Source organism: Pungitius pungitius, chromosome 18 (assembly GCF_949316345.1).
Source record: "Pungitius pungitius chromosome 18, fPunPun2.1, whole genome shotgun sequence".
Taxonomy (NCBI): domain Eukaryota; kingdom Metazoa; phylum Chordata; class Actinopteri; order Perciformes; family Gasterosteidae; genus Pungitius; species Pungitius pungitius.
The window spans coordinates 8,460,475-8,473,582 of NC_084917.1; the positions used below are offsets into that span (position 1 = coordinate 8,460,475).

Genomic DNA, 13,108 nt, shown 5'->3' on the forward strand with positions numbered 1-13,108 from the left:
CAGAAAGTGCAGTAAAATCAGGCCGAATAGAACAGAATGGGATGCCATATGATCTGCTACAATAGAAAATGATCCTTCGCTCTGCTCTTTGTCTCCCCTTTCCATACAGTTCCATAGGCGTAACATGTCATTGATGTAATCTCTAAGAGGATTCTCTCTGCTTGGTATCATGGTACATGTTAATTTCAGCTCTTTATGTCCCTTATTGAAACAGAACCGTGATCTCCCAGGCCTGCCAGCCAACCAACCAGCCAGCCAACCGTCATCAATTCACCCCTAATCTCTCCCCCCAGCCCTTTTATAGCTAATCCATTGTGTGGGTCATTGTCATCTGGTCATGTGTGACCCTGGCTGCACTATAGCTGGTGCATTGCAGCATAGCGTTGACTTTTGACGTCCATCTGCAGGAAGATATGGAACGTTATAATCGAGAAATGTCTCAAATCATATCGAACTTTGAGTTTTAGAGGCTGAGTTCAGGTGGGATAAAGGTTGGAGACTAGTGATCTAGTGAGGCTAGTGAGGTTAGTGAGCCTGTCATGCAAAGGGTACCACAAGACTCAAGAATCAGAATCAAATACAGGTCTGATTAAAAATAATCTGATGGACCTCATGAATCAGGGATTAAATCATGTTTTTTAGATAAATCGTGATTAAATGTGCATATGAATGTGAACATTGCACGATCCTTTTAACAAGGGGTTGTGTTTTCAAGTTTTACAAAGAACGCATCACAGACATGAGCTTGTCCCTGAGATCGGTTAACAGTTGCATTGCCTCGTTTTTAGCTGAATTTACAATATTAGAATATCTTTAGATACTTTTCATTTAATATTTAAATTAAACATAACAATGTTTTGTGCACTCCTTTCAAATACATTTAAAGACTCATTATTGGTCACCTCATACTGAGATGAAGAAAGCACGAGAAGTCCATCACAGTACAAAAGAGGCACCGCATGCTAACCACAGCTTTACGTGCACCTCAAGGCAGCTCAGCAAATGTGACGTGACAGCCAGTGATGATCATTCCTGGATAGCTCATGAACTTTACAGCCCTACCAATCTCACCCACCCCCCACCTTCTGCCTCTTTGCACCCCTCTTATTGCACTCCATGACTGTATGCACCTTATCACAGGACGAGAGACTGCAGCCACTAACAGCATCATGTCTTCATCATCTTTCTCGACTTCGGGGCCTCCAGCATCAGAGGACCCCCTTGTTTTCCCGCCTGCCACCCCACCTTCGCCTCACTCCTCTCTCACCCCTGCCCGGCCCCTGGTCGATCCGTCTATCTGCCCCTGCACTGACTCCTCATTACCACATGAATGAAGACAGGGAAGGGCCTGCTAAGGCTTGGACGCCAACAGAAGGCAGCGGATTTGCAATTCAAACCCCTGACCGACCTTCTCCCACCCCCCACCTCATCCTCCCAGTTCTGTATACCCGGACTGGAACTGTCACCAGTATGATTGAGGATGCATGCAAAAAGGGAGAGAGGGATAGAGAGAGAGACAGATGCGCCTTCACACACTCATGTTAGGCCTCTGGACACTTTACTATTAACATACACAATGCAAATAGATGCAGACATGCACATGCACGAGGCACGTGAGAGAGAGAGTTCTGCATACCAATGAGTTTCCAATATATTGATTTTATAAATTAACATTAAGTTCAAGGGAATACCAGTTCATAAATGGCCCCCGATACACAGAATCAGTTACACTGATAGTTAGTTTTCCCAGAGTACAAACTAAACACAGAGAAGCAGCATGTAATGTGTGTAATGTTATATAACTGTCCTTAACACTTAAATTTACTTTACTTTCTTCTATTTTTCCATTTCAACAATATTGAATTCTGAAGTTCAAAGACGAAAAACGTGTGTTATGAACAAAACTGTCCACATTGCCTTTATCTTCAAGTTCAAAAAGGGTAAGTGTACAAATTGAAATATTTTCAATAAAGTAACAAAACAATTATCTTTCATTCAGAACATTACATTACATTATTTTATGTTGTCCATTGAGCATGCTTTTGCAATTCTGTCTTTTATTATGTTTACGCAATTAAAGAAATAGGTGGAACATTTAAATATAAATATAATATGTCTATTTACAAAATACGATTATTGTAAAAAGATTTTGCCATTTTTTCTTTTCTTTTTAAAACAAAGTAAGTTTATAAAGTAGACTTATAAAGACGATAATTGGCCATGATGCATATAAAGTGTTTCAAATTGATAAAGTCCAGTGTTTTATTTGTCCTACATATTGATGGTAAGATCGCATCCGCGACGTCACTTCCGGATTCCCCTCCCCACTACTTCCTGCATGTGCCTTCAATATGGCAGCGCCCTTAGCGATTCACCTGGAGTTTGGGTAGGCGAATATCAAACTCTTTACGATAATACAGTTCGCGATGTTGTCGCTCAGTGATGCGTTGTGAGGGAAGAGCTCTGTATCAGTTTGCTTTCGCACCGTCCGCGAAATTAAGTATTAAGTATAACAGTTAGCCGTCTGCTAGTTTTCAGTTTGTTTATTAAATATTCACCATCACGACTTTGCGTTTCCTCTGTACATGGGCAGACGTAGAGAGACGTTGTGTGTTGACATGAAACTGACCACAGAAAAAAAAAACACTCGCGTGACGAAACTCCGCAAACAGAGCTGAACAGAGGTGCCCGGAGACGAGGTTTAACGTCCTCTGTCCCCGCGTCGCGTCGCGCTGCGCAGCCTGTACAACGATCCACGCTGCGCACATTGCTCTGCTCCTGGTCCCTTTGGCTTGTGAGGAATTTCTCAATATATTCTATGTATCCATCCGGCAAAAGAAAATTAAAACCAGCACCCATCAACAAATGGACCCTGCAGCCTCGAGTCAGACCTGCTTCAACACAACGAGGGCTTTGGGCTTGATGTGTGCGTGACCTCTGTGAGAGGTGTCTTACTTTAGGGTTCTCAATAAAGTATAAAGTCCAGAATTGAAAAGTTAGTTAATACGTTATATATTTAAAGTATATTTTACAGGTCCTTTATTATTACATGGGACCATAGGGATGCAATATCCTATACAAATCTGTCATAAAGCTTCCCTGAGCAATAATTTGCATCTTTTCCACAATGTCTTAATACAGTCAGGTACAAAAATAACAACTAAAAAAAATGGCGCTCTAGCAAATGTTTGACAGTGGATGAATGTGTATAGTAATATAAAACAGGGATAAACCCTGCAGGGTGTTTGAACACTTACATTCGTGTTTGTATTTAACAGCAACTGTGTTTTTGTTTTCCAGTACTCTCATCTTAGCTTCCCTCATGACACGTCTTATGTCTTATTGGCCAACCTCCCTCTTTTTTCTTTTTTGTCTAGTGGTGGAGCAGAGCTGCTTTTCAATGGTGTAAAGGAACATCATGTGGATCTTCCAAGCCAATCGGAACCTTGTGAGTGACACCTGTGTATAGTCAGCGTCATTGTGAAACTGTGACATTTTTGAAAAAGCTTTTCCTAAAAAAAATGCTGTGTTTACGGTGTAAGAAACTGTTGTGGGTCCATTTCAGATAGCTGCACCTCTGGTAGAGACGTGTACCATTGAGCTTTTGGGGTTAGAATTTCCACTTTAAAGTCCCGACTATCTTTGTTTTATTTGTCCTGCGGTTTTGATTTTCTACCACGGTTTTTGAATTAATGCAGCCCTGGAATGATGATGATGATGTTAAAAGAACTGAATTGAATTAGAACTAGTGTAATTAAGGGGGAAGTCTATACTGTTTTCTATTGGTTGCAATAGAGCAGTTGGCCAACAGGTTTTTTAGGGCGGTTTTGGATCATTTTCATAAAAGCTTTCCTACCTCAGGGTCCAAATTTATTGGATTTTATTTTGCTTTGGGATTCAGGCTCTTTCCAATATGGGTCTCTAACACATGGAGGAGTCGAGGGAAAAATCTGCCTGCAGCCCAATTTTATTTCCCGATCCCTGCTCAGGATCCGGGTCATTGACAAAATGAGGGGGATGTGATTGGAAGATGCCTAGAGGTTGAAACGGTGCGTGTGTGTGTGTGTGTGTGTGTGTGTGTGTGTGTGTGTGTTAGTTACAGAGAATGTGAACAAATGAGAGAAATATTTTTCTTTGGTATTTAACTAAACAAAGGGTGATCCTTGGTGCTGATGTTACTGTGACAACAGAAAGACAAAAGTTGACCAGTGTGTGTGTGTGTGTGTGTGTGTGTGTGTGTGTGTGTGTGTGTGTGTGTGTGTGTGTGTGTGTGTGTGTGTGTGTGTGTGTGTGTGAGAGATGGAGGGGTTTGCCATGTTGTGCACAGTTCTTAATTGCAACTTCACAGGATTTTGACATAACCTTTCTCGGGCGAATTGGCTCATTAGGATTTTTTCTGAACTAGTTGTGAGTCTGGCAGGTTTGCTGATCCTGAAAATCTTTTCCCAAACTCATTTTGTCTCATGCGTGGGTGTGTGTGTGTGTGCGTGCGTGTGGCCGTGCCTGTTAGTACAGAAGGAGTGAAGGCAGATATAATTGGTTCTGAATCCTTCGTATTTCTCTTTGACCCCAGCCAGTGATTGATGACCCTCAACTGAAAGAACCCCCCTACACATCCAGCGTCCCCCTCATCCCCCCCTCTCTCTCTTACGCACACGCACACACACACACACACACACACACACACAACAAAAAAAACCTAAAGACCCCACCATGTTTTTCCCCTTGCATCAGCAGAAAGATGGATGCCCCCCCCCCCTCACATGACAGTCATAATTGTACAAAGACCAAAAGAACGGCGACTACGGGTTTGAATCGCCATCAAAATGGCGCCTTTTCCCTCCCCCCCCTGTGTGTCTCCTCTCTACTGACGCAACGCCGCTATCCCAAGATGCTTCAGGAGCCTGTGATGCATTTTTCCTCTTAACCCTCATTTTCCCTCCCCCCTCTACCTGCACCCCAAGGTGCTTTTTGAAAACAACTACGTCTCTCAATGTCATTGTTCTTGCCAGTCACCTCTTATTTCTTTATGTTCTCTTGAGGTTTTTTTTCAAACCGTCCATTTGCTGTATGATGATGTGAATTGGTTGCCCTATGTATGACCTTTTTTGCCTTTTACCACAAAGCCATTAAAAGGACAGTGCCTGACGACTGTTTCTGTTATAAAAAAAAAAAGCTTTCTGAATTACTATCGATCCGTGTATCGAGCAACGGCAACCTATTTATTTTCTATGCGCAACTTTTAACATGTTTGCTCGTGTGTCCAGGGAGTGGAATACAAATAAAAGCTGAAGAAGGACGAGAGCAGGTTTTATGAGCTTTACGAGAGAGGGTGTGTGTGAGACTGAGAGCGAGGGAGAGCAAATGAAAAAGGGAACGGGCGAGAGGATGAAAGGGCGAATAAGAGGTAATGGTGGGGAAAAATGACCGGGGTTAAAATGTAGAGAGGGAGCCAAAAAAGAGTCACCACAAAGAAGGAGTTATGACTGCAGTAGTGATTAGTTCTGTTTTTAGCCCTGCAGAGGTGCAGGTCAATTTTCACTGCTCTATTTTGTGTGTGCGTGTTTTGCAGGGAGAAGTAGTTGTCTTTTATTTTTATTTTTTATGGAGGCCTGGAACCGTAGAAAAGGATCTCTATTATTATACTACTGAGCTGGCTGACAGCACTGCAATTAACCTCAGCACCACTCAAACGGGCTGCAAGACACACTGACACACACACACACACCGTATACATCAAATATCATCCATATTACTAAACTGCACTCATTACTGACGAGGCAGGAGTTTCTATAAATACTTTTTGTCACAAGCTAAACTCTACAGCTGGCATTCGATATTTATTTCATAACTTTGTGGAATGTGTTTTTATCTTTATTTTTTTTGCATCTTGTGGTTATTTGTATGAAAGGTTTCATCAGTAAGCACTGCAATATCTGTCATTCTATGGATGAATAAATCCACATTTTTGTGATGTGGGTGGTTTATAACCACTGCGTCAGCTGGTATTCGGGTGGATTTTAGGCTCCAAATAATTTTAGATCTGCACAAAAGGTATGAATGTACCTTTCACCTGACATTGTCATATATATATATATATATATATAATCAGAATTTAGCCCCACTTGTGACATCATCCTCTTATTTTCCCCTGCAGCAAACACAATGTGAGAACCGACGTGCGATTGTGGCTCTGCGTTTAAACCCCTGAATCCGGCCGCGGCTGGAGCGCGCTCCTCACACCTGGTCCTCTTCCCTCGTATCCCAGTCATCTGCTGCTGCACTCTTAGTTTTCTTCACCTCTCTAGTAATGAATTTGCTCTCTCTCTCTCTTGCTTCTCTCTTGCTCATCGTATATTTCAGTTCCCTTTCCTCCGTTCTTCCTTTACTCGCCTCTTAAACAGGCCGAGGAGGCCAATACTACAGTGTCATAGTGTGTGTGCGAGAGTAATACATAGCTACCAGAAATTGCGGCGTCGCTCTCCAATGTTGTCGCGAGGCGTCGTGCCCATGTGCCGTAAGAAGACAGCTGTGATCGTACACGCAGCACACTCAGAAACAGGAAATGTACACATAAGATGAAGCGGGTTTGTTGCATTTTTGACTGGTTTTGGTTGTGTGTTTGTATATGTTATATATTTGTACAATATTCCACTGTTAAACATGCATATATTGAAGGAGACACAGTAAGCTTTCATGCAAACACACTAGAAGGCTCTAAGACCACCTTGAATCTCGATGGGAGAACAGTCATTACTCGTAAAATATATTCATTGTTATAGTAGTTCTGTTGGGATTTATCCTGAAACCTCTCATTGTGTCTGTCGGTCCGGGTGGGGCTCAGGCTGTTGTTGAGACAAGGTCAATCTGATTGTTGAGGAGGTCAGACTCATTGAAAAATCAAGCACTGCTAATATTAGTGCATTATTAGTGCCAACAGTAGTGCATTTAATGATGGACTCAAGAAAGAAAATAACTTTTTTTAATGTGGGATTTTCTGATATTTTATCTGTCCTACATTGAAAAATCTTCACTAAGTGTGATGCTACAGATAAATATTATTGCATTTGTATTGTTTGGGAAGAAGAGGCTTTTGGAAAATATCTGACTTATTTTACCCTTATTTTAGCCTTCTTTTTTTTTTTTAAATGTTGAGCTGTACATCATTTTTTCATTTCTAATCTGTTCAGTTTTGTCTGGATCTACACACACAAATCATTCATTTGATTTCTTTCTGGCCAAGGTGAACAATGTCGCTCCTGCCCAGTGACATCAGTCAACCATCCCCCCCACTTCCAGTGCCCCCCCCCCCCCCCCAACCCCCTACCTCCCCCATACTCATTCTCTTATAAATATACATGCGCGCACACACACACACACACGCACACACACAGAGCTTCGTCCCGCCTTGTGCTTCTGTCGCGTCACATCGACCAGGAGGCTGGAACTGTGCACCTTGACCTTTAACCGCTGACCTGTGACCTCTGTTGTCTGCCTGTGTATGGGCTTTGTGTCTGGGTGTGTGTGTGTGTGTGTGTGTGTGTGTGTGTGTGTGTGTGTGTGCGCTTTCTAGGGGATGTGAAGCAGCTGCTGGTCTGGATCCAACGGAACCTGCTGAGGGAACGTCCCGAGCTCTTTGTCCAGGGAGATTCTGTGTGAGTGTGTGCGCGCACTCGACACACACACACACACACACACACTTGCATCTGCACAACAACATGACCCTTAACGTTATGTTATACGCCATCGGTGACAATATTATTCACGTCTGAATGTGACTGTAATGTTTGATGGGAACGGCGATGTGAGAAGATGTGAGATGATGCGAATGAAGCTGAAGTCATTTGTGGGTCGAGGAGCTTTCCGAGGCCTTTTTATTCCTGCCGTTCAGAAATGCTGAAGGATGAAACGCTCTTCAGTTTCTGTGGTTTGTTCACACTCGTGTGTATGACTGTGTGTTGTGGGTCCAGGGCTCACTGCAGCCTTGTAGGACTTTTACAGCTGCCTTTGTGCAGGACTATTTATAGCAGCACCTAAGCAATGAATAGCAACAAAGCTGGCCTACCTATGAACCGCACTTATCTGATGTGTGTGTGTTTAATGTCAAAGTGCACACTGCGCAAATTCTTCATTATCTTTGCAAATACATAAATGTAAATCTATGGGTGTGTGATTAGCTGACCACTTTTTTTTTTTTTGTTCTTTCTCAGCCGTGTTGAGCTCACTACATGTTTGTACTCACTTTGTCCTTTCTCACCGACGTCATAGAGCATGAGGGTGGTGGAGAGGAGCTTCTTTGAACCGCCTCAGGCTTTATCTCACCACCTACATTATCTAAGCAGCTTCCCCCCGTGGCTCTCAGAAATGACAAACACCAACCGATGTTAGCAAGACTGCACCTAGAGGCTGTTCCCTCTCCGCCTCCTTACCCCCGCTATCCTCCCCCAAAGGCTTTTGAGGCTTCACCTGTTCGTTGTTTTCCAGCTGCCTATAATTGTCAATGACAAATCTTTCTCTCTATCTCTATTTATTTAGAGAAGAAAGAAAAATAAAATCTAAATGAAATCTATTTATACGAGATGATATTTTCTGCTCCTGTTAACCAGGAATCTTCAGAGTGTGGGATTAATAATACAAGTGCTTTAGGCATATTTGCAGTTTCAATACACATACAATTAATGACAATGACATATTTGTATGATCTATGTGAAGTATAACATGGAGATACCATGCTATAAATAGGCCACGGTGTGTCTTCAAACTGAATACTGGGGTCTATGCATTGGCCTGACTATTTTCTTTTGGGTGACATTTTGTTTGTTATAAAACAATAAAAATACAAACATCTTTTAGATTTACTTTACTTGCATATATTCATCAACAATCTTCTACAATGGTGTATTACTTTGATTATGACTGATTTAGACTGCTTGCAGATAAAATACTTCTGTGACCACCACTAAAAAGTTAACTATTTATTTTTCAAAATATGTATACAACAATGCCATGCTCAATAAAGGGGAATATTTTTCTCTGCTCTGCTGGTTTATATTTTTTATATATATATATATATGTGTGTGTGTGTGTGTGTGTGTGTGTGTGTCCTATTGGGAAATGTGTCTGACTCAAAATGCTGTGTTTTCCCACAGGAGACCTGGGATACTGGTGCTTATCAATGATGCTGACTGGGAGCTAATGGTGAGCACTGGGAGCCACGTTCACTGTCAGATGGTGGACAGACAGAGAGGGAGTGTATGGGGGGGGGGGGTCCTTGTATAAACATGCTTTTTCTTTCAACCTATGCTGACTGATGTTTGCATTTTACTGTCGAGTTCACGTCACGCATACATTCCTCTCGTCGTGTTGTTAATGCAGGACTGTTTGCGTGTGGGGGACGCTCAGATTTCCTCTGAGTCAATGTTTCATGTAACGCGAAAGCAGCTGCGAGACAAGTTTGTCCTTGGCGTCTCGTATCCGAACACATATTTACATGCACACGTGGAGCGAACGCTTCAATTTGAATCCATTGATTCAATTACAGGACGCAACACAGGATGTAAATGAAATGAAAGGTTTGTCATTGATTGGACCCCTGCGGGAACACAGGAGCAATACGCACATCTGGATTAGTAAAGACGTACATATTTCTCCTTTGACTTGGAGAGGGGGTTGAATATTGACCGTGTTGTATGTTCTTGCAAACCTCAGGGGGAGCTGGACTACCAACTACAAGACCAAGACAACGTTGTGTTTATTTCTACTCTTCACGGGGGATAGCGAATGAACGAGGAATGCGCAGTGCAACACACCCTTCTTCCTCCACCACCTCTGCTCTCTTCACTCCCTCCCCCACCACCACATCTTAACAACACAACCACTCAATTGGTCGCTGTGGACTGCCACCACCGGCAGGTCGGACCGGGATCGATGCTCGGTCCAAGTTCAGAGAAGATTACCGAGAGAAACGGGGATTCTGGACCGAACAGGTGTGAAGGGCGCTGTATGAAGCTCTGGTTACTGGCCAGCTCCCAGGTGTGAGTGTAAATACCTGCCTTTGGTGTTTAGACTTCATCTCCTTATCTTAGGGTCTACAACCACCTTCAGCAATATGAGATGAAAGGTTGCACTTTGCTTAAACAATTAGTATTAGTATTACAAGGGGAGGGGGTGTTTATATTATAATATTTGTCAATATTGCATATTCCTTCTGGATGTATATTTTTCATCTGTTTTATTTGTACTCCAAAAGCAAGTTGTTGGATGGTTCACATTGGGTTACATATTCCTGTTTCCATGTCCATGTCTATATCCATGTTTTATGGTTTGTTATACACTGTTAATTAAAATACTCGGACCAGGTTGGGGTTTTTTGATTGATGTGAATTGATTTTCCTCAAAATATGCTTTATTCTTACAATTGTTTGCTAATTTTCCTCTCAAAATGAAATAAGACATTAAAAGTTTTTTTGTTAAAAATATCTGACTTTTGTATTTTTTTTTAACAGTTCGATTCTTTTATTTTTATCTTAATAAACCCATAGCTTTAGATTACTTACCCGTGGCATTATATTTTATTAAATGTCTATCTTATTCCTGCAATATTTTGTCTTGTCTGCTGTTATGCACCAACAGCCAAGTTAAAGTCCTTGTATGTCTGATATTATGGCAATAAATGTTTCCTGATGCCTGAATTCAAATTAGTGAATTAATCCAGTTGAAAGCACATGGTGAAATAAGCATGAACAAGACATTTAATTCGTATTGTAGTATTGCAATATTTAATATATTTTTTGTTATAGTGATTTTCTACTGCTGCAGTTAACTGTCATCAATTATTATTATTATTTTATGACCACGTCACGTGTTTCTGCACTGCATGAACTACAGCTCTCTCTCTCTCTCTCTCTCGTGCGATTTTGAGTGTAAAGGCTCCTCAGCACCCTGCGATGCACCCACAGGCCGATCCAAACGTTTTTCTCAATTAGGATTTCTCATCACGCTTCGATTATTCCTGCTGGTATCTTAAATCGGATCGATTTAATCCTATAGCTCTGTGATCACGCTGCAGTTTTAGGCTGATTAGACGAGACTTGTGGGAGATTTTACCCTCCTACAGCCCCACTCAGCTGGAAATTGCCTCAAAGAGTGTGTGTGTGTGCGCGTTTTTGTGAGTGTATGTGGTGGGTGGGGTGTGAACTACAGGACCGCTGCGGGAGGTCGAGGTCTAGCCCCCGGGCGGCCCTCCCCTCACTGCCCCGGGTGACCTAAAACCTTTACTCGGCTGTGGAGTCCGATTTGTGACGGGAAGCCGGCCGGTAAAGGCCGGAAGAAAGGAAATGCTAATGAGGCTGGAAGGGGGTTAGAGGAGAAAGTGTAGCACTGTGTCAGCTGGTGCAGCATACCGGGGAGACTGTGTGTGTGTGTGTGTGTGTGTGTGTGTGTGTGTGTGTGTGTGTGTGTGTGTGTGTGTGTGTGTGTGTGTGTGTGTGTGTGTGTGTGTGTGTGTGTGCGTGGATTCGATGCCTCTTCGAGGCCACGTTTGTGTTCCATTTTTCGACCAAATCTTGCACAACATCAAAGGTGGGCTGCTGTTAGATTTTTAATCTTTAAGCATCAAATTTCATTGTTTATATTAATGCTAATAAATTATAACTTGAGATATAGCATTGCACCCACATTTTAATTCCCACCCGGTTCCCATGAATTGCGCATGTCTGTGCGCGTTCTCGCTACGCATGCACGCTTTGATCCACCTGCACGGGGATGCTCAGTCTGGAAAGCTGCTGAGAGTCGACATCAAAAACACTTGACATATTGCATTGTTGTAGATGTTTTTTTAAACTGAAAGTGACCTCGTATTTTTTTGTTTATATTTTGTTTGTTTTTTTATTAATTTATTTATTTTTGCGATTTAAGAATAGATGTAAATGAGTATTCTCCATTAATAAGCAACTGTTACCATATTTACTATTCGTTTTACATCCAATTTCTTTAGTATTCTGTGCTGAAACTCAAGGTTAACAAAATCCCTAAAGTTAGGAATATACAGCTTTGTCCAAATAATGGAAAGTAGCATCTAAATCTCCACAATTAAAATGTAACAATACTCAGCTTTATTCAATGTATTGTGTTACCTTTGAACCTGCTGTTAATCAATTAAAAAGAAGACATTTTTCTTTAGAAAAAACATTCTTTCATTTTGTTAACACGCACAGAAAAGCACATAAAAAATGAGTTGAAACCAATTTAGATTGAGAGGCTTCAAATACTTTGTAAGAGAGATCTGTAGCTGAGGTATTCATGGAATTAGGAAGTACTGGCCATTAATGTTCAACAACAACAACACACACACACGTTGGCTGTGTGAATGTGCTGTTTTTTTCTCAAACTGCTGATTATGTAAATAAGTGTTGAAAAAATATTTGAAACAAAAAACATCTTCAGGGTTAGAGTCGAATATTTTGTGATATTTTTCGTTGACATCAATCATGTGTATTTATGTATATATATTATATATTGAGTTTGAACAGAGAATATATATTTTGACAATAATTATATTTAAGCAGTAAAAATTATTAAATAAAGAAAATAATGAAACAAGTCAGATGAGAAAAACACCTGTCCCGCGTGATTTATCAGTGACGCTGTTTGACCACAGATTTGAGTACCAGGCCTCTTGTGTTTTACACAATTGCAACACATGAACATGCAGCCCATAATACTGTCATGGAAGCTCTGAATGCGTTTTTTAAAATTGTGATATATCTTTGGTTCGCCTTATTAAGCCTTTGCCGAATAGGCTCTGACGGGGCTCTTTATATATGAATTAAATATGCGGGATTCTCTATGAAGCCATTTCTTCATCCAAACGTACCCTTTGACATATTTTCGCCTATTTAATCTGCCGGGCTCCTTCGTATTTACTCTCCTCCTTGGTGACTTGGTGCGTCTGATGGTTCTCAGCTCATCTCACGCACGCAGGCCTCACTACGCCAGCCCCCAAACTCACTGCTTCTTACAAGTACACAGTCGATACATCGATACCCCCCCCCCCCAGTCGATATTTGCCATTTAAAACAAACACTCTTGATGAGACCTTCGACAAAGT

General features: G+C 41.6%; 1 protein-coding gene across 1 annotated transcript; it reads left to right on the forward strand.

The window, feature by feature from the left end:
- Positions 1-2,296: 2,296 nt before the first annotated feature.
- Positions 2,297-10,585, forward strand: urm1 (ubiquitin related modifier 1). The gene is made up of 5 exons (XM_037484697.2): positions 2,297-2,386; positions 3,378-3,448; positions 7,574-7,655; positions 9,150-9,198; positions 9,709-10,585. Exons 1-5 carry the CDS (start codon positions 2,352-2,354, stop codon positions 9,775-9,777), a joined length of 306 nt encoding a protein of 101 aa, XP_037340594.1. The 5' UTR covers positions 2,297-2,351; the 3' UTR covers positions 9,778-10,585.
- Positions 10,586-13,108: the final 2,523 nt, after the last annotated feature.

Coding starts and splice junctions, on each gene's coding strand:
- urm1 (XM_037484697.2), top strand. CDS start 2,352: ATGGCAGCGCCCTTAGCGATTCACCTGGAGTTTGG. Junction 2,387..3,377: donor GCGATTCACCTGGAGTTTGG/GTAGGCGAATAT, acceptor TTTTTTGTCTAG/TGGTGGAGCAGAGCTGCTTT. Junction 7,656..9,149: donor TTTGTCCAGGGAGATTCTGT/GTGAGTGTGTGC, acceptor GTTTTCCCACAG/GAGACCTGGGATACTGGTGC.